We start from the raw sequence: 20,631 nt of genomic DNA on the forward strand, positions 1-20,631 counted from the left end.
AATCGTGATATCCATCATGAAAAGTTTCCTCGCACACTGCTTGCTACAGACTGGGCTAAAATGGCCGACAAATTCTAAGATGGCAGTAACAATGGAAACAACAGACGATGGAAACTTCATTGTTCAAAGACTCCAATATTGTTCAATAAAGTTTTGAGATCCTATGGAAACTATTCCAGGATGAAAAATGAAAGATAATAATATTAGATAGTGCGGTATAACTTATGTAAATTTTAAGATACGCAAAATTATATTTTCAAACTTGGCCACCATATTGATAACGTCGTAGATCAGTCCAGTCGCGGAACTCGGACAGGCGACATGTCTTTTTGTGACCTTCAGACATTGTCTAACAGTTTGGTATATGTCGCTATTAATCTTTTTTTTTTCCGATCGCATGGTATTCCCGTTCTGTATACACTATGGGTTTTAATTGGCTGCCAATGAATGTATAACAAGCGAAAGAAGATGGATAAAATTTCTATAAAAGCAAGGATATGTGTTGCATCGTATTATTTTCTCAATGTAAAGACCCTTGAGGCATATAGTGCTGAATGTCTGCCCTTTCGAGACCAAGGCTTTTCATTTCAGATTTTGGGGATAATATTCATTTGGTTCTGGATTATAGATCTAGGAAACAGAAACTGATCGACAGTCTTACTAGATGTTGGTAGGCCATGTCACATCATTTGTAGACCTGGTGTTAACAGCATTGACGTTTAATAGTAAAAAGATATTTTTGGAAAAATATCTCGACATCAAGTCCGATCCAAGACGGACATAATTTAGATCTCTAGGGGATCTGTGGGTGGATCGTGTATAAACTGCTACACAATTCAATTAGCACATCCATTTTAACATACAATGTTTTGATAACACCAAGAAGATGCATTCACTTTACAAAGGAAAAAACTGTGATCTCAGTCAAGCTCATGTGGAAACTTGGTGTGGTTATACGTTCAGTTCCTTTGCGATCATGGACTCAACTCAATGTATAAACAAGTGCTAAGTGGCATGAGAGTGTTGCACATTTATGAGCCGCACCATGAGAAAACCAACATTTGCGACCAGCATGGATCCAAACCATCCTGTGTATCCGCGCAGTCTGATCAGGATCCATGCTGTTCGCTAACGGGTTCTCTAATTGCAATAGGCTTTGAAAGCGAACAGCATGCTGGTCGCAAACGCACTATGTTAGTTTTCTCATGGCGCGGCTCATTTTATTACTTGTCGGCTATAGTACTTTGTTTAGAGGCGTTCTGTGCTTCCAAAGGACCTTCATATAATATTTAGGTATATCATCAACATCAACTGAATATTATATAAAGTATTGCAGGAGTTTCATTTTACACTCAGTTTGACTTTCCTATGTTTCTTCTTTTCATCATCAATTACATTGTTATGTTTTTCTGACAATCCAACAAGAATATGATACTACCCATTATGTTACAAAATCTCGTACATGTTATACGCCAGATATCCTTTCAGAATTCCGGCATCAACCACTACATAAGACTAAGTTAGCGTTGATACATGCAATGTCATTTTCCGTTGTTAATTTTTGAATTTGTTTGAGAAATAATCACTTACGTCCAGGAAACATATGATATATCAGCTCTAACATATCCTGAGAAATTGAGAAGGATATTGTATGAATACGGTTTCTTTTACAAGTATACATTTCCATAACTTCCAATGATAATCCTAAAATTACCTATTATTACATAACCATAGGGAATATCGCTTAAGTAATTGGGACCGGTCATCTATGTTGTCTGAAATCGATTGCAAGCACAATAAGGCACACCAATGAAGAAGTCAAACTACAAGGTGAATCTAACGTGATGTAAAGTCGAAATCATGATGAAGTCGACCAATCTTAGTTTCTTTTTCTCATTGTGTTTGTTTCTCGATTCACATTAAAGTTTTCTGCTTTATCTCGAGATTTGACTTTCAATCGATTTCAGTATCATTGTTCGAGTATTAAGTAACATTGCACGGTCCAACGGAACACCGTATTATTGAGCAAGTCAATTTGTTGTTTGTTTTAGTTGCATGCTGCCCAACGCACTATGTTAGTTTTCATGGCGCGGCTCATTTTATTACTTGTCGGCTATAGTACTTTGTTAGAGCGTTCTGTGCTTCCAAAGGACCTCATATATATTTGGTATATCATCACATCAACTGAATATTATATAAAGTATTGCAGGAGTTTCATTTTACACTCAGTTTGACTTTCCTATGTTTCTCTTTTCATCATCAATTACATTGTTATTTTTTCTGACATCCAACAAGATATGATTACTACCGATTATGTTACAATCTCGTCATGTATACGCCAGATATCCTTTCAGATTCGGCATCAACCACTAATAGACTAAGTTAGCGTTGATACATGCAATGTCATTTTCCGTTGTTAATTTTTGAATTTTTGAGAAATAATCATTACGTCCAGAAACATATGATATTCAGCTCTAAATCATATCCTGAGAAATTGAGAAGGATATTGTATGAATACGGTTTCTTTTACAAGTATACATTTCCATAACTTCCATATGATACATCCTAAAATTCACCTCAATTTATTACATTAACCATCATAGGGAATATCGCTTTCAAGTAACTTGGGACTCGGTCATCTATTGTTGTACTGAAATCGCATTGCACATGCACAACTGAAAGGCGACACCATGATGAGAGAAGTCAAAACTACAAGGTGAAATTCTAAACCGTGATGGTAAAAGTCGAAATCATGATGGCAAAAGTCGAACCCAAGATCTTAGTTTCTTTTTTTCTCCATTGTGGTTTTGTCTTCTCGACTTTCACCATTAAAGTTTTCTGCTTTCATCTTCGGAGATTTGACTTTCATCATCGTGATTTCAAGTATCATTGTTCGAGTATTAAAGTAACATTGCGACGGTCCAAACGGAACACCGTAGTTATCTGAGCCAAAGTCAATTTGTTTGTTTGTTTTAGGTTGCATGCTGGCCGCAAACGCACTATGTTAGTTTTCTCATGGCGCGGCTCATTTTATTACTTGTCGGCTATAGTACTTTGTTTAGAGGCGTTCTGTGCTTCCAAAGGACCTTCATATAATATTTAGGTATATCATCAACATCAACTGAATATTATATAAAGTATTGCAGGGAGTTTCATTTTACACTCAGTTTGACTTTCCTATGTTTCTTCTTTTCATCATCAATTACATTGTTATGTTTTTCTGACAATCCAACAAGAATATGATTACTACCCGATTATGTTACAAAATCTCGTACATGTTATACGCCAGATATCCTTTCAGAATTCCGGCATCAACCACTACATAAGACTAAGTTAGCGTTGATACATGCAATGTCATTTTCCGTTGTTAATTTTTGAATTTGTTTGAGAAATAATCACTTACGTCCAGGAAACATATGATATATCAGCTCTAACATATCCTGAGAAATTGAGAAGGATATTGTATGAATACGGTTTCTTTTACAAGTATACATTTCCATAACTTCCATATGATACATCCTAAAATTCACCTCAATTTATTACATTAACCATCATAGGGAATATCGCTTTCAAGTAACTTGGGACTCGGTCATCTATTGTTGTACTGAAATCGCATTGCACATGCACAACTGAAAGGCGACACCATGATGAGAGAAGTCAAAACTACAAGGTGAAATTCTAAACCGTGATGGTAAAAGTCGAAATCATGATGGCAAAAGTCGAACCCAAGATCTTAGTTTCTTTTTTTCTCCATTGTGGTTTTGTCTTCTCGACTTTCACCATTAAAGTTTTCTGCTTTCATCTTCGGAGATTTGACTTTCATCATCGTGATTTCAAGTATCATTGTTCGAGTATTAAAGTAACATTGCGACGGTCCAAACGGAACACCGTAGTTATCTGAGCCAAAGTCAATTTGTTTGTTTGTTTTAGGTTTAACGTCGTGTTTCAGCAGTATTTCAGATATGTAACGCCTGACCAGTGTTCCAGGATTCTGTACCAGTACTAACCTGTTCTCCGCAAGTAACGTCCAACGTCCCCACATGAATCAGAGGTGGAGGACGAAACATGTATTCATATAAAATGTCTTTTATCAAATCGTCACGGAGAACATACGCCCTACCCGGGGATCGTACTCACGACCCCGCGGTCCGTAGATCTGCGCTCTCCCTGTTGAGCTGAGCCATAGTCAAGGAATACAGTTTCAATAACTGGCATGTACGGAATTGTTTTTGCACTCATTCCAGATCGTATATTTTAGCTTTCAAAAACGATATAAGCGTATTTCTAACATTTTCATTGAAGAAGAAGGTCAGAGTAATACATTTAGCATTTCGTGAAATCGAGGGCATCTCCGGTGATCTTGACAGATCATTTGGTTATACATAAAAAATAGAAAATTGATAAGGCACGACAAAAACCTTTACAGTGTTCATAAGCTCAAAGTATGCAACGGAATCCTGGTGGTGTCATTTAAATGTCGCACGTTGCTATATCAAAGAAAATGACTGGGGTTACTATGCCGATGTGACCGAAACAGAACATGCATTTCACATTATGAGAGAATAGGAGAATGACTCAACAGACAGGTCAGTGATTGAATCTGCCGTATTGTACAAGGTTTAATATAATTAGTAGGGACTTTATACTAATTCAAGAACTGGACAAATCATGAAACTTGGCTAAAAAATCGTTTGATCATACATGTATTTGCTTGGGATTGCTTAAATACCTGAAGGCTAGAATATCAACATACCAGGATCCAGCTCGGTGAAACTTTAACAGGTGTTTAAGCTAACGTTCGATTACCTTTTAGAATTATATTTTAACATTTTAGAAGACTTCGGAAAACATGTATAAACACCAAAAAGTCTTCACAGTAAAAAACAAAACATCTTTCTAGTGTTTTCCCGGTACGACTAATATTTAAAAAAAATAAAAATAAACAGTTGGATTAAGCTTCGAACAAAGAGGCCCTGATGTAGAACGCGAAGCGGGCTGTGAAAAATACAACAAAAAAAACAACGTTTATAGCAGTCAAACGTATAATGTCACATAGCCGATTTGTGATATTTCAGTCGTATTTATAGCAAATGTGTGAAAAATTCGAGCGAAGTCTACACCCGAAAGTAAGGACTTAAAAAAGTCCATTTCATTTCAATGATTCCCGAATACACAAGCGTCCTCCAAGACAAAGGAAAGGTAAAGCATAAAAACGGTTTTGATCTTATACGTCATGCCGAATTTTCAAAATAACCATCGCCTGTTTGTATACATTCAAGCTAGAAAAGAAAAATATGAACTATCATTTCTTAATGGGAATACAAATAGATGACAAATGGAGAACTAAATCACAAAAGCACATTTAACGATATTATTTATTAATATTTGCTGTCAGCATAGAATTTCAAATCGTGCGATATCAAATGAAATGGTAATAACGTTCTTCTATTTCCTATTAATTGTTGTGATAAACTTATACACGTTTCTATGGAGATATACATAATCATGATATTTAACAATTTCAAAAGAAAACAGGACAGGAGGAATGACTCCGTAAATACCTGTATTCAATATGATTATGGAAATGAGAACATCAATGATAATGCAATTTGTCTGAACTTGATAATTGAAGCATGAGAAAATTTGTATTTTTTTTATCGAATTTCATGTGGTGACAGAAATTTATCATCACGCACATGCTGTACTTTCTGCACGTGTGCACAATGTCCTGCACGTGTGCACTATTTTCCTGTTCGTTTGAACTATTTCCAGCATGTGTACATTTTTTCCCTGAACTTTTCACTATTTTCCTGCACGTGTGCACTATTTTCTTGTGCCTTTTTATTTGTATGACTTTAGTTGTTGTTTTCAAGGTACAATCAAAATGAAAAACATGTATGACTGCCTTTTGAAAAAAAAATGCAAACCTGTATTCCATTATGTTTGGTTATCACTTATTTTCAAACGAGTGGAAAAATATAACATATAAAACCAGATCTACCGCGCACAGTTTTTATCATTTATATTAGGAACAGACCACACAAATAACTCTTTAAAACTAAAATTTTAACGAGTGTCTTATTCCATAGTGCTAAACAAATTGAAAAATTATGATCAGTTGGCGAATTGGTCTTTTAAAATTGATGAACTTGCAGATTATGTGCAGATGTGTTTAAAGTATGGCTACAGTAATTGGATACTGATGTGTACATCAATGAGAAGTGGTACTAATGTTCTACAAACCATTGATTTCATTTATAAAAAGTTGGGCCATCCTAGACACTAAATGTAAAGTATGTGCAATAAAAAGTTGGGCCATCCTAGACACTAAATGTAAAGTATGTGCAATAAAAAGTTGGGCCATCCTAGACACTAAATGTAAAGTATGTGCAATAAGAAGTAATAATATAATGGAATATTTATTTGATTGTTAAGGTAAATAATCGAGTTTCAAATCTTGCGAAGCATCTTGTAAGATTTGTTTCCCTTCAATGTTTTTAGACATGACACGGATATGTGTAGTAGAAATTTTACATAGCCTTTTACTTCCTACGAGACTACCCTTGTCTTGAAGGTCTGTCTTTAGGCAATCAAAAAAATATTGGTTTGACCATACTGCAATGAAACCATTGTCACGTGACTGAGACAAGTGAAACGCTTATATTGCATAGGTAGACACCAGGAAATAACTTCTTTTACTTTCATTTTACCAAACAGCTTCAACTCAACTTTTTTTAGGCGGGTACACTGTCATGGATCTTTGGAACAAGGAGGAGATTAAGACTGGGGGCTCAAGAGGTTTTTTTTGTCACTGACTATTACATGTAGGTTCCGCACTGTGTTCATTGTTTTGCTCTTGTCGACTATTTATGTGTTTTTTTTGTAGATGTCAATCACTACACATCCATACATACACTGATGTAGGGTTTCTGTTTGGAGAAACGGCGTTCTAGTAACGTGGCTATTCCTATCCTATCCTTGTCCTTGTTTTTGAGACATCAAGTAAAATTTATAAATCTGATAATGACGTGTGACTTAGAAACGGGGAATATCAAACAGTAATAGTATAAATAAGTTTTATCTTAAAGTGATGCTTAGATATGTTTTCAAGAAATAGATTCATGATTTCTTTATTCCATTTTACTCAATTATCTATTTAGGAAACAGAAAGAGGTTGACTTGCCGAATTTAGTGTTGCAGTGATCGCTTTATGACTATATCTGATGTTGCGAAAACATATATCAAATCTGGTCCAGAGAAGAATCTGACCATCATCAAAGTCAAATTATCTTACCTTGTCCGTTGTAAAAATGAATAACGTAAAAAAGAAAAGTGAAATGTTACATTTTACAGCAAAATATTTAGAACGGAGGCTGTTTCGGTTTTGGAATTTCTGTATTCTACGCATTCTTTTCTTCTACCTGATTGACAGCTCGTCGGAATCATCTGCCGGTCTATTTTTTCCGAGCATTCAGAATTCTTGGGTCGGTAGGCGGTGACCTAAAGCGAGGGCCAATACGTAATGTTGGTGTGCCAGTCCTTCGTGTTGGAAATTCCTCTTCAGTCCGTTCAACCGACACACAGCGTTGTCTTGTAATGTCACAACGTAAATATGGAGTCCCACAAAATGGCCTCGACCAAGAACAGGTAGGCGAACGTTCGTATGCGTACCAGTGATTACTCCAATCGAAACTATATCCAACGATATTCCTATATGCAGGGAAAGCAGCCATTGGTTGCGCTGCACGGACGCCCAGTGTTGTCTGATAATCTGTCAAAGGATTAATTCCACAAACCTGAATTTGATTCCAACGGAACATGTCCCAAATATAATCTATGAAAGCATGATGAAGAAAGAACGCTGGGTCATGTGCTGCTGTATTTAAACCGGACATTTGGCCACCTACCCATATGTGCGGCCCACCATGGGCAAGCTCCAGGTTAAACTGATCCAGCGCAGTTGGTTCTGATATATCACTTATTCTACAACGAGTCATTATTGCACTAATATCCTCTTTCCGAAAGAGAATGCCTGCACGAGATATATTTCGTGTTAACTGACCAATCGGGGTGGCCCAATTGGCGAAAGGTCCAGTTGCGACTACTCCGCCGCCATTTCCAAGAAACTGTGATGACCAGATTATTGAATTATCCGGATTCACCATGTCAAAGTCAAGCGTTGAATCCCAATATGGCAATGATAAACTGGGATCAATACGACGTAATGCTTCTTCCATCCTGAAAAATAATTTTTTCTGGCATGATAACACAAATTGAATAAAGCATCGAAAGTGTCCTATATTTAAGGCGTACATTTCAAGACCAAATTTACATTAAAATAATTACCAGGAAAGAATTTCTACTCCCAATTGTAATAAGATCTTGATACTAGCATGTTATTAAAAAACTTTTTCAGTTTGAAAACAAAACATTTTTAGTTTATGGGTAAATAGTATAGTTCGTAGAACGGGGGACTTTATCAAGCCGTAAAAATTCAGTTTGGCCTGTAAAATGGTTCACATTACAATAAGTAAATAAAGCAAATCTCAGTGAGAAGGTTGTTAAAACCAAACAAGATCATACTCAAAATTTAACGACAAGCTGAAAAGTACTTACAAGGCAATATAGACCCTGTGCCAGCCAAAGAAGTTCGGTCCACCATGTATTAAGTTTAAAATCGCACCTTGGTGTAGATTAGCAAAAACGTCGTACTGTCCTGTCTTGAATAAGAAAGGCTTTCATTAAAAACTCAAATATTTGTTAAACATTGATCATTGAATTCATTTATAATATATTTGTTCTGTATGTTTACTTTCCCTTAAGAATACTGTTTCCGAGACATATAAAAATAGACTAAGAGAAAAATCATTTTAGTCATAATCATTTACCAGTAGTGTCAAAAAAGGGTTGGTGCCGAAGCAATGTTAGTGCGGAAATCTATTTAGAGTATATGGAACGGGCGCATGAAATCATTCAATATTTACCAGTTCAGTGTTTACATGGCAACGATTGTTCGCTTAGACTTTTATAGTTCTTACCATTTTCATTTGATTAATAGCAGAATGGAAGGCAGTTCGTTCCTCAACAGAAAGCATTCTGTATTCTCGCCGAATTCTAAAACCTGTCTGTGGATACGCTTGGTTCGTCTGCCTCTTTGTCCGACCACTTCGAACGAACTAAAAAATTCAAAACGATAATATCATGACCTCTTACTTTCCTCCTTTAGTTTTAAAAAAACACCATGAAGATTTATTATGCTTTATCATATAAACTGAAAATAATTATAAAAACCAACAAGAAAAGAAAGATGACTCGGATGCCTGTGACATCGACCTTGACAAAGATGCCCTATGTCTGGGTCTTATATGTGGCATATCATTTAGTTAATAAGGTGACTGTTTACTTGAATATTCATTCTTGCAAAGTAAAGTTACTGACCAGACTAGGCAAAAACAACAACAACAGACTTATCAAGAAGAATTATCATCTTTGACCTCTTAGTGGGACCTTAACCTTTAAGATAGGGGCCTGGGTCTTACACGCAACATATTGTCTTCTTTATGCATTTATGCCAAGCACTTTTAAAATCCCTTGATAAATAGCAGAGTTTTGGACCGGACATGAAACAGACCCTCTTAATCTTTGACCTCCAAGTGAAACCTTTGAGCTAGGGTTCTAGGTCTTGTGCACAACACGTCGTCTCGTTAAAGGGAGCATTTGTGCAAAGTAATTTTAAAATTCCATGATAAATTGCAGAGTTTTGGACCGACCACGAAGTGTTACGGAAGGACAGACAGACGCAGCCAATTTCTATGTCCCCAATTTTGTCTTCGAAAAAGGCGGGGTTTAATTACAAATGGAATGGTACTGTACTGACTTTATTACAATTAAAAAACGGAACAAAGAAAGCGTTTGGTATGTTTTGATGTATGTGACAGGAAGATTTGTCGACATATTGTAGCTTACGAAGGATCATCCCTTTGAGCAAAATTGAATAAGCTACTTCCTAATACACGTATACTGTTTATCAACACCTTGCAGAATTTTAGTTTTATTCATTATGGCTAAACGTATTTTTCTTCTGTTTGTTTGTTTATTTCATAAGAATATATCTGTTTTAAATTCTGGTCAACGAAAATAGAAAAAGAAAGGTATTTCTTCCTTTAATAATATTTCCCTTCCGAAGCGTTTGCTCTCGTGCTATATCAGATATCCTGATCGTTTTTATAATCAAAGCACTGAAGTACTGATGGGGCGATTTTCTTGTCGGTCTGAGGGAAATTTTGGGTTCGAACCCGCTACAAACCGGACTGTTAATGAGTATGGTCTAGTCCTGTTCCTTCCCTAATACGATGGTTAGGAAAATTGACGGACCCGTAATAGTGTACCTCTTTTTTTGAAGCCTACTTTGACTAATTTTTCAGGAGAGCGTAGGTTCAAGCCTCACTAGGACCAAACTTTTTTTCATTATATTTCTTTTATCTAGTAAGATAAACTGTTTTTCAAGACTTACTATTATTGATTTGTTGTACAAAAGCGGACATTTTTCATTTGATTAGCCATTTCTTTCTGTTTAAAGTGAATTTAACCTCTGATACAGAAGGGTGAAGGTTTAGACATCTTTGAAAATACTGAGTTACATGTGGTAAAAGTTCTTTATTTTGCATTTATTTTTTAGTTTATATATTGTTGAAGAAATGTAGGTAGGTTTTACTTCTGCCGTATAGTTATTTTTGAATGCAGAGAGCAAGGCCATAATTTTTCAGTGTTGGAGCTTAATTTCTGTCCGATTAAATCCTTTTACTTGAGGCTCCCCAGAAATATTGTTATCGACAGTTTTATTTTGTGTATTATAATTGTTACGCAATACTTTGAGGTTTCTTTTAGCAAAGTTTTTGGTAAAATGAATTCTCTGCAATCGTTTTGCGCAGTGGTTATCACTTTGAAATTTGTATCTGTTTGAGCTTGAGGAAATAAGATAAATTATACAAAAAAAAAAAAAAAACACACACACACACACAAAAAAACGACACGGTAAAAGTTGTTTAAAAAATGCGACACAGCCCGAAACAATGTTAACTTAAAGACTGTATCAAGTTAATGCAATTATTAAACATTACCATTACGGGTCCACTATTTTAATATAACCTGAAATACAGTTGAAAACCAGTGTTTAAACAAATACATCTACCCCTCCCCGCCCCCCACTCACTTAAGCAAATTGAAGACAAAGCAGTTTTTACAATATTACTTTCAGCATTCGTCAGAGTGTTTTTAAAATGAATTTGTTTAGTATTATAATTGCCAAAAAAATGCCTTTAAATCAAATAATATTATAGTTTCTATTGTAAATGTAGCAAAATATAACATGTACGCTGTTTCGGTATACAAATCATAGAATGTGGTCATATGTTTCTTCTCGCGTTACTTTGGCAATTCCACGCAGCGCTTACGTCCTCTAGAACTTATAGCAACTGATCTGCAAGAATTTATTTTTAAAACTTATGCTTCCTTTTTATATTATTCATATTTTGTGTTCATTATTTATTGTATTATATGCAAAATCATACTTAGTAAAAGTAATACTTTTATTAAACATATAATTAATAATGCGCAGTATCATTCATATCGACATTTGTTATGAATGAAACTGTGCTCGGAACCAGTGTTTGTTTGATGAGCTATTTATAGACCGAGGTCATAAGCTATAACGAAGTGGTCGCTGGAATCCCGTTTCCATTTAAACAACATACACATTATCTAAGTGTTTCGATAAAATGTTAATTCAATGTGTTGTATATTTTTGTTAAATACGTCTTATATTTCGCATGATTTATTAGGTTTATCTCTGCATATTACACAGTGTGTGTATTATGTCATTGCGTTTAACATTACCAAAGACGAAAAAGTTCCATTCATACGGATATTTCATTCATAAAGGGCGAATTAATTTACCTTCATTATGTAATATTTTCTATCTGAAAGGATAACAGATAGCTGCATGACATAATCATTTACAGAATCACGTAGAAATTATAGTATTCTATGCATTCTGGACAGCTATACAAATTTATATGCCATGCATGTTATTACTGTTCTGCGGAGATGTTAGGACTATTTCGGGGGCGATTGTTTACTGTTGCTAGTAGGCATATGGTATTAAGAGAATCTGAACCGTATTGTTCACTCTGGGGCAAATCGCCACAAAATCCGTTTAATTATAAAAACAAAATTAGAATTATGAATTTGTTGGTGACCAAACAGGCTGAAATCTAAAATGGGAAATATCCTTTCAAAATGGACTTTTATCCCCTTTCCCTTCCTTTCTTTTTCTTCGGAAAAGGCGGGGGACAATTATAAAATGAATTGAATTTAATCGTAAAAATGAAAGTGTTTCTATTGCAAATTTAGTTCTTTTATAGTATCAGTATTTCCATCAAATGCTTCAAGAAAAATGGACAAAATAACAGCAGTAGGTGGATCTAACAGCGATAAAAATATCATGCTCATGAAAATAACATGCTATATAATTACCGATCCTATGAGAGAATTGATAAAATCTCTGTCTTTTTCTGTGATGTTGAAACCTTTCCACTGAACAATTTCTGATTTCCATAGGAATAGCTGTAGACAGTGGGTATATATGTCTTCAGTCGAAGCGTACACAGCGCTGCGGTCGCTAGTTTTATTCTGATTCAGCTGGACGCACTCTTTCAGTTCTGTTTCAATGTCGCCCTCAAATATCTGGCAATGAATCGTCGACAAAGCAAGTGTGAGTGGGATCAGCAAAAGCCAGCCCTGTACAAAAAGTAACATAAATAGTTGGTTGTAAAACCAAACTTTCTAAAGAATGGTGAATATTGTTCAATCACAACTTTCAATGGTAAATTGCTGAAAGAGATACAGGAGTCAAATTTCATTTTATCATTATGTGTCCTTGTTATACAGATTAAAGAAAACAATGTATTAAAAAGTATGTTTACGTTTCCAGATAAAAATTCACAAAATAATTATCATGTTTAAAATGCAGATTATCAGTAAAATCATTTCGCGGTTGTTGTGTACATATCTAATACAACCGAATTGCGTTGTGTCTTACGGCCGAATTTTGGTAGTAACTGCCTATCTACATTGTGAACAACGGGGCAAATTTCGGTAGTAACTACTGAAATTGTGTTGCTACCTTTTCGAAGCGTAACATAGCTACTTCGTTCGAGAAAGAAATCTGTGACATAATAATAGTTAGTTTCGTTTATAACTCTTGCTGAACGGACCTAAACTAAATTTCCCTATATCCAAACATTATTTTTGTAGCCTAAAAGTTAGATAGATATTACAAAAAATCGTTCAGATAATTCTACAAGCAAATCACTTTGCATGTTTATTGTTTGACACCATACGCTAAATTTTCGATCGAGACCAAAGCGCCAAAATCAACATGTCGTCTGAAATTCAAAATGGCCGCCAAGATAGCCGCCAGATTATCTAAGTAAAATTTTATGTTGGAAGTAGGCAAAATGGGTTTTGACAAAGAAATATTTATTTCTTATTTTCAAAAATCTAAAATAATTTGCCCATATTTAATCTTTTGTTGAAAATCTTACTGAATTAACTTGATAAATGTAAAATGTAGTGCCTTTATATCATTTTAAAACTAAATGTAGCTCAACTGACAGTTTTCCAAATTCAAAATGGCTGCAAAGATTCACTCTCAGATTTTATACTTATTGAACATCTAATGGTTTCGTTGATATTTGCCCGCTTGCTTTGGCGATACGGTATAATGATTAAATTTTGCTTTGAAAACTAGCTAAAACTCTTAACAGTTCCAGCACAGGACGTCCATGGCTTCCAGCTTCTCCTTTCACTACAAATTTGAAGCTGGCGACGAAACACAGTGTAACATAATAAACAATTAGCTTATTGAAAAGTGACCAATAGGAATTGATCATTCAACGGAGATATTTTCCTCCATAATCCGCCGCCATCATAAATGAAAAAGGTGCTCAAATGAAGAAAAATATGCGGAAAGAAAAACTGAGTTTCATTTTTTTCTTTCATCTCACACAAAAAACCAAGCGGACTGCATTCTAATAAACTATCATAACGGCAGTCTTTAAGTGTTGTTTAGCGGTCTTAAAACAACTCCCCGTGCTTGTACTCAGTGTTGTTAGTTCATTCCATATATGTGTTTAATAGAGTTACGCGTTTTATACATATATTGTAACATTTCCCTGTGAATGTTACAAGCGTCTTCCTATGGTTATGACTTTTGACAAAGAAAGGACATACTTTTCTTATAGCTCCTTTTGTAATTTATTTTGAAGTTTATATAAAGATTAATTTATGAAGCAACAAACAATTCTTAAAAGTGAGCCAATTTATAAACAAATATATAAAAAATGAGTAACTGTTGGTAATAACTTTAATCAATTGTTTGCATCCCATGGTTCTTAAGAACATGGCTACCTCAAACTGTACATATACTTTTAGTTATTCGTATTTCAAAATTGTTTTTTATAAGTTTCAATATCTTCCTAAGCCATTAAGAGCCTATCTGAATGTTCCGAAAAGTATTCATTTTAACATATATTACAGTACTTAGTATAATGTAGTGTTTACAAAGGACTCAGTGTTGTTACCATAGAGTCTATTCAATATGGATGTATACTACTATTCCCCTTAAACCGGTGCTGCTGGGTGAGGATGTTGCACATTTCATTACCACCTATAACCAGACTCTATCAAACCATATTCTTTTGCTTGGTTGTATGGGAAATATGGGAAAACGAGAACTTTTGTTCTCCTTCATTTAACAGTTCAGGAGCACTGGTTTGGCTTCATCCAATAATCCCATTAATTTCTTTCATTCCTGATTTTGAAGCAGGTGGTATTATTCATGTAGTAGGCTCCTTTATACATGTATAGTTGCCTTGCAAATAATAAGCATTGAGCCAACCTTATGGCGAGGTAAAGTGCTTGCCTTGTGAATGTGGGTTCAAATCCCTGTCCTGGCGTTATATGTTTCTTTGTGGATTGTTCACATCTGCTACAGTGGTGCCGTGGCGTATGTAAAAAACACCTGTGCTCTTTCTAGCTATAAAAGCTCCCGGAGATTTCTTGTTTAAGAAGGGATGAATGTAGTAGGCTCCCTTATATACATGTAGTTGCCTTGTAAATAGTATACATATGATTAGTGGCATTCCTAAGTCCTTGCCATTGAGCTAGCTTTTATGGCAACATGGTAGAGTGCTCACCTTGAGCGTAAGAGGATGTGGGTTCTATTCCTTGTCCCTGTATTGTGTTTCATTGTGGGTTTTTCACGTCTGCTACATTCATATAAATAATCATTACAAACATTCTGTGGGTTATAATTATAGTTATTCCAATAATTCAGGCGAGAATAATGAGAAAAAATATAACATTAAATACATTTCATTTCATTTTGCATTGTATACACTATGTGGACACTCTTGTTCCACGCATGTTTGTAGATCTGTCTGTAGATATGACAATGAAATTTTATGTTCATGAATTCTGTAGATAAAATGTTCTGTTCTGTTGGAAAACGGAAATAATGAGTGTTCAGATACTTTTTCTAATTCTGTCTTAAATTCCAATAATTCTGGATATTAACTTGGGTTCAAATAAAATAATTAATCTACTGTAGTGAAATACAACAGGTTAAAACTTGACCTTGGAAATGAATGCCGATTGTTTTGAATGAAAATGTCTGCCAAAATCTGGCAGCTATTAAAATGTATTAGTTTTGCTGACAACATCATGAGTTATAAGTGACCAGTTATAAGGGAAATACCTTGGAGAACTACCAGCCAGACTGCAATGATCTGATTTTCGAGGCATGTTCTAATCTCCTCTGGCCTGGCCTGGGCCGATGAGCCCAATTTTCGACTGGACCGGGCCTGGCTTTATTGTACATATAGAAATGAATGGCATAAAATCTAAATATACAATTACAGTAGCAGGCAGTTTTAACCTGTATTGTTTACTTGCTGCAGGTCAAACATAATGAGAAACCAGTCCTCTGGAGAATCATTGATTAGCCATCATTCATCATATTTGAAATACGGATTTGCACTGAAGAAAATGGTGTAACTAAATGATAACTACCGGTTTTTTTTCTGTAATCAAATTATTTAAAGTCAACCATAACACTTAGTTTTAATACTAATGGGTAATTTCATTAATAAGTTTACCTGCTGCAATATAGCTGAATATTTGCATGCAGTGAATGCATCTCTTTGGGAATTGTAATTACAGGCTGTGTCCCTACTATCCTTAGCTGACCTCTTAACTGTTCAGTTAAACTTTTAATGAATGTTTGGTTTAATCAAGCTGATGTTCAATTTATGGGTGGGTAATAAAAATTAATGGTGCATCTAAGTTTTCTTTTTATTCCTGTGACAAAGTCACAAGAGCTATTACAGAGCTGAAACCGTCCCCCACCCCACCACCGGCGCCGGCATTTGTCTGTTCATCTGTCTGTCCTGAAGGAAGTAATGGTTTTCACTTAGTCTCTAAGTGTCCCTTCACAACTCCCTCCCATCTTTGTTTCAGTTATTAAAGTTTTTTTCTAGATGAGTCCTTTTTTTTTTACTTTGACATAGTTTTTACTTTTTCTTGACTGTGTTTCTCAGTATTGTTTCTTACTCATCAAGCCCTCATCCACAACACATCTCACATTCCAATACACCAATTACCGCCATTGTAAATTTTAATTCATTGTAATTCAGAGTGTGCTCTTCAAGCTTTTCATCTTTTTTTGCCCATCTTCATTGCCAGTGGAGAACTTATTTGTTATTGCAAACTATGAAAGAGAAGTAGTTGTTGATATGTGAAGCAACGTAATCTTTATTCTTGATTAGTATGTGCATGTACAAGATTTTTGATATGTAATTTGTTGTTATGTCATATATTACAAAAATATTTATCATTGTGTTCAAGTTATTTCTTATTAGTCGCCGGTGGCGCCTATATTTGATACACTTTAGGATTCTGCAGCTGGTAGGAGAAGTTATTAAAATGTAACAATGAAAAAATGATATTGTAAATAAAAGAAAAATAAGGCAGTTAATGAAAGGCTTACATAAAGGAATTAGGAGCTGAAAATTGCATAAGATTTTTATTATTTTCAAAAGATAGCTTTTTAGGAAAATAGGTAAAATGCATAAAGAACTTAAACCTATACATCGTATCAATAGCCCTATCACGTGATCTGAAACAGGTAAGGTAGCAGATGGCGGTTTTTTCTAGTACTTCAGACTTCCGAGCGATGTGGCCAAGTCAGACGGCTTCCGATATCTTACGAGATGCAGACCTGAAAATAAAAAGATACCGGTTTACATCTTACTTGAAAAAGAAATAAAATACATAGTAAACTTCATACAAAGCATAGATTTTTAAATCCACAAGCCACCTGAAAGATAATTTCAGCCCGCGAAAATACATGACATTTCAGCCCAAATTAGCCATATCTCCAACTGGCCTTAAAATGTTAGGGGAATGGATAGAGACAAATGGCCACTTGCATTCTGTACTCAGTTTCAAGTATTACTTGCAGAGCTGGACAAAAATACCTGTCAACCGATTACTTTTTTCACTATTTTCAACTGTGTAGGGCCTATATGACATTTGACAGTTCACGAGACGCTCAATGCTGATAGTGGCATATATGCATTTCAAGCAGTTATATGAAAATGATGCCATCAAGCTTACATTCGCATCTGCCAGAATTTCTGCAACATACCATTCTTAAACTTGTTAATCACAAACTCACATCAACAAATATTTCAAACATCAAAACTGCCTTCACTTCAAGGTTTTATCTCTAATGACAGATTTTGACCCTGGCCAATTCGAATCTGTGGCTGGAAACTACCAACTGCTACCTTAAGGACCAAGACATGCATCTCCATGGACTGTCTGGCACCTGATTCTAAGAAAATGATCTATGACAAATAAAATCTTACCAATATTTAAACAATGCTTTGTTCTTCTTGCAAATTGCACATGTCCAAACAATGTCTACAATATGTGGATTTGGCCCCATTTTACACACATATTTCTTACTGCATCTATCTTTCTGACATTAAAAAAAGACTTACCTACTATTACATGATGGCCATAAATGTACTGTATTAGCATTGTGCACAGCCCTGCATACTTGAGGAACAGAATTAAAAGCAGCACAGCTTACTTACCCAAGACTAACTGTACTTCAAATCCGCAAGCTCAGGAAAAGCCGCCCCTGTTTACAAGTACTTTTTCATATTACCTTACATACAGTAAGTATAAAATAGCTTTAAATAAATATTTTACAATGCACTTTTGTTGTTGTTGTTGTTTTTGTTGTTGTTGTTGTTGTTGTTGTTGCCAAACTTACCTATTTTAACGAATTCGAGCGATCTCCCAGTACATCTCCGAGAAACCGTATCTTCTCTTAATTAAAAACAAATATCTGCAAATGTTCCCTCACTCCAGGACCTTAAATGCACCCAAGATGTATCCACTCTCTACACTTTTCTTCTGTCGTCATGTCCTGACACCGATAAAGCCACAATAGAAATTTGTAAGAACTAAAATCATACCTGCCACTCGAGAAATATCTTCGAAAGAAATACACCACAGAATCCAGTTCCGAGCCTTGTGAAACAGCCATGTGTTTACAAAATGCCAAAAAGTTGCACCTATATTTCCTTTAAATAGTCCTTCTTCCTTTAAATTTGATATAAACTACAAAAGAAATGTGTTTCCCGCTAGAAATTTTAAGAAAACCCTACACTACAAACAAAAATAAGATTTACTTACCCGGTAAAATCAGAGTTACCTCCCCTTAACTTCTACCATATCAAACAACATCTGTCTATGTTATGAATCCATTCAGCTCGGATTTTTAAATAACACATACTGGAGAGCTTGAACAACACAAAAGAAAGCATGAAATAGTACTTACAAAAATTGACAAATGTCTTAAGGTAGCAGATGGCGGTTTTTTCTAGTACTTCAGACTTCCGAGCGATGTGGCCAAGTCAGACGGCTTCCGATATCTTACGAGATGCAGACCTGAAAATAAAAAGATACCGGTTTACATCTTACTTGAAAAAGAAATAAAATACATAGTAAACTTCATACAAAGCATAGATTTTTAAATCCACAAGCCACCTGAAAGATAATTTCAGCCCGCGAAAATACATGACATTTCAGCCCAAATTAGCCATATCTCCAACTGGCCTTAAAATGTTAGGGGAATGGATAGAGACAAATGGCCACTTGCATTCTGTACTCAGTTTCAAGTATTACTTGCAGAGCTGGACAAAAATACCTGTCAACCGATTACTTTTTTCACTATTTTCAACTGTGTAGGGCCTATATGACATTTGACAGTTCACGAGACGCTCAATGCTGATAGTGGCATATATGCATTTCAAGCAGTTATATGAAAATGATGCCATCAAGCTTACATTCGCATCTGCCAGAATTTCTGCAACATACCATTCTTAAACTTGTTAATCACAAACTCACATCAACAAATATTTCAAACATCAAAACTGCCTTCACTTCAAGGTTTTATCTCTAATGACAGATTTTGACCCTGGCCAATTCGAATCTGTGGCTGGAAACTACCAACTGCTACCTAAACATTCTCACTACACTGCAGAGAGAATGCCTTTACAATGCCGCAGTTAATCTATTTCTTATCACTTGCTAATAAATAAACAAGTCGAAAGATTTCCTGCGGCCAGAAGTTATACCAGGCTAAAAAGTAACTTATGAGTGAATATCGTACTTGTTTTTTTTTTTATCATACCATTACGCTTTACATAGGAAAAATAACTCCATTCTACATGTTGTACAAGTAGACGTATGAAATATATATTTCTTAATTCTGAAAGTTATTGTTTTGAGCAAAAGTAACTGTATTTTCCTTTCATGTATGACATAACTTTTAGCTCAACTGGCCACATAACTCCATTCTACATGTTGTACAAGTAGAAGTATGAAATATATATTTCTTAATTCTGAAAGTTATTGTTTTGAGCAAAAGTAACTGTATTTTCCTTTCATGTATGACATAACTTTTAGCTCAACTGGCCACATTCCTTGGCTATTGAACTACTTTACTAGAGCTATCACAAATGTGCTTCATGCCTTCACCTGGACTTAATTGACATATAGAGCAAAAAAAACAACAAAAAAACTCAAGACCATAATCCATGAAATTAAACAAAGAGGAATCTAAAAAATCCCTTATGCACAATTAGGTATCAATATTGATCACTGCTGAAAGTTTGAATAAATTATATGAAATAATGAATGAAGAATTCAGGTCACAAGACTTTCTCTATATATATCATACAGAGTGCCAGCTTTATTGCAATAACGGCGTTCCATAAATGCGATAAGCCAATCGCATATCGGTAAAATATCACGTGAAATCACCCAGTCTCCATGTGCTTTACTACTTGTTGCATTCCAATATACCTGCGGCCTCCAGGTAACAATTAGACCCTCAACCTACACAGAATCATTCTACAGATAATTTCAGAAATGGGCTCTAGTAGTTCTTTGAATTGGAGTAAAAATTAAATGGAATTCTAAAATATTGGTGAT

General features: G+C 35.1%; 1 protein-coding gene and 1 long non-coding RNA gene across 4 annotated transcripts; both read right to left on the minus strand.

Annotated features, from left to right (window-relative positions):
* Positions 1–7,454: 7,454 nt before the first annotated feature.
* LOC123558095 (putative tyrosinase-like protein tyr-3) lies at positions 7,455–13,234 on the minus strand. The gene is made up of 5 exons (XM_045349972.2): positions 13,184–13,234; positions 12,535–12,798; positions 9,039–9,176; positions 8,617–8,720; positions 7,455–8,238 (listed from the first exon to the last, which is right to left on the minus strand). Exons 1-5 carry the CDS (start codon positions 13,232–13,234, stop codon positions 7,455–7,457), a joined length of 1,341 nt encoding a protein of 446 aa, XP_045205907.2.
* Positions 13,235–17,276: 4,042 nt separating this feature from the next.
* On the minus strand, positions 17,277–19,653 carry LOC128556823 (uncharacterized). Of its 3 annotated transcripts, none has more exons than XR_008370848.1 (3): positions 19,543–19,653; positions 18,974–19,083; positions 17,277–17,338 (listed from the first exon to the last, which is right to left on the minus strand). It is a non-coding gene; the product is annotated as an uncharacterized LOC128556823 (long non-coding RNA). The 3 variants fall into 3 exon arrangements; XR_008370849.1 differs by lacking the exon at positions 19,543–19,653 and adding an exon at positions 19,358–19,376; XR_008370847.1 differs by lacking the exon at positions 19,543–19,653 and adding an exon at positions 19,343–19,370.
* Positions 19,654–20,631: the final 978 nt, after the last annotated feature.

This window comes from Mercenaria mercenaria, chromosome 5, assembly GCF_021730395.1.
Source record: "Mercenaria mercenaria strain notata chromosome 5, MADL_Memer_1, whole genome shotgun sequence".
NCBI lineage: Eukaryota > Metazoa > Mollusca > Bivalvia > Venerida > Veneridae > Mercenaria > Mercenaria mercenaria.

What these genes read in the sequence shown, in the direction of transcription:
- LOC123558095 (XM_045349972.2), bottom strand. Translation starts at nt 13,234, where the DNA reads ATGTCACAGATTTCTTTCTCGAACGAAGTAGCTATGTTACGCTTCGAA. An exon ending in CTATGTTACGCTTCGAAAAG is followed by an intron (nt 12,799 to 13,183) that starts GTAGCAACACAA and finishes CTTTTTGTACAG; the next exon opens with GGCTGGCTTTTGCTGATCCC. An exon ending in CTATTAATCAAATGAAAATG is followed by an intron (nt 8,721 to 9,038) that starts GTAAGAACTATA and finishes TTCTTATTCAAG; the next exon opens with ACAGGACAGTACGACGTTTT.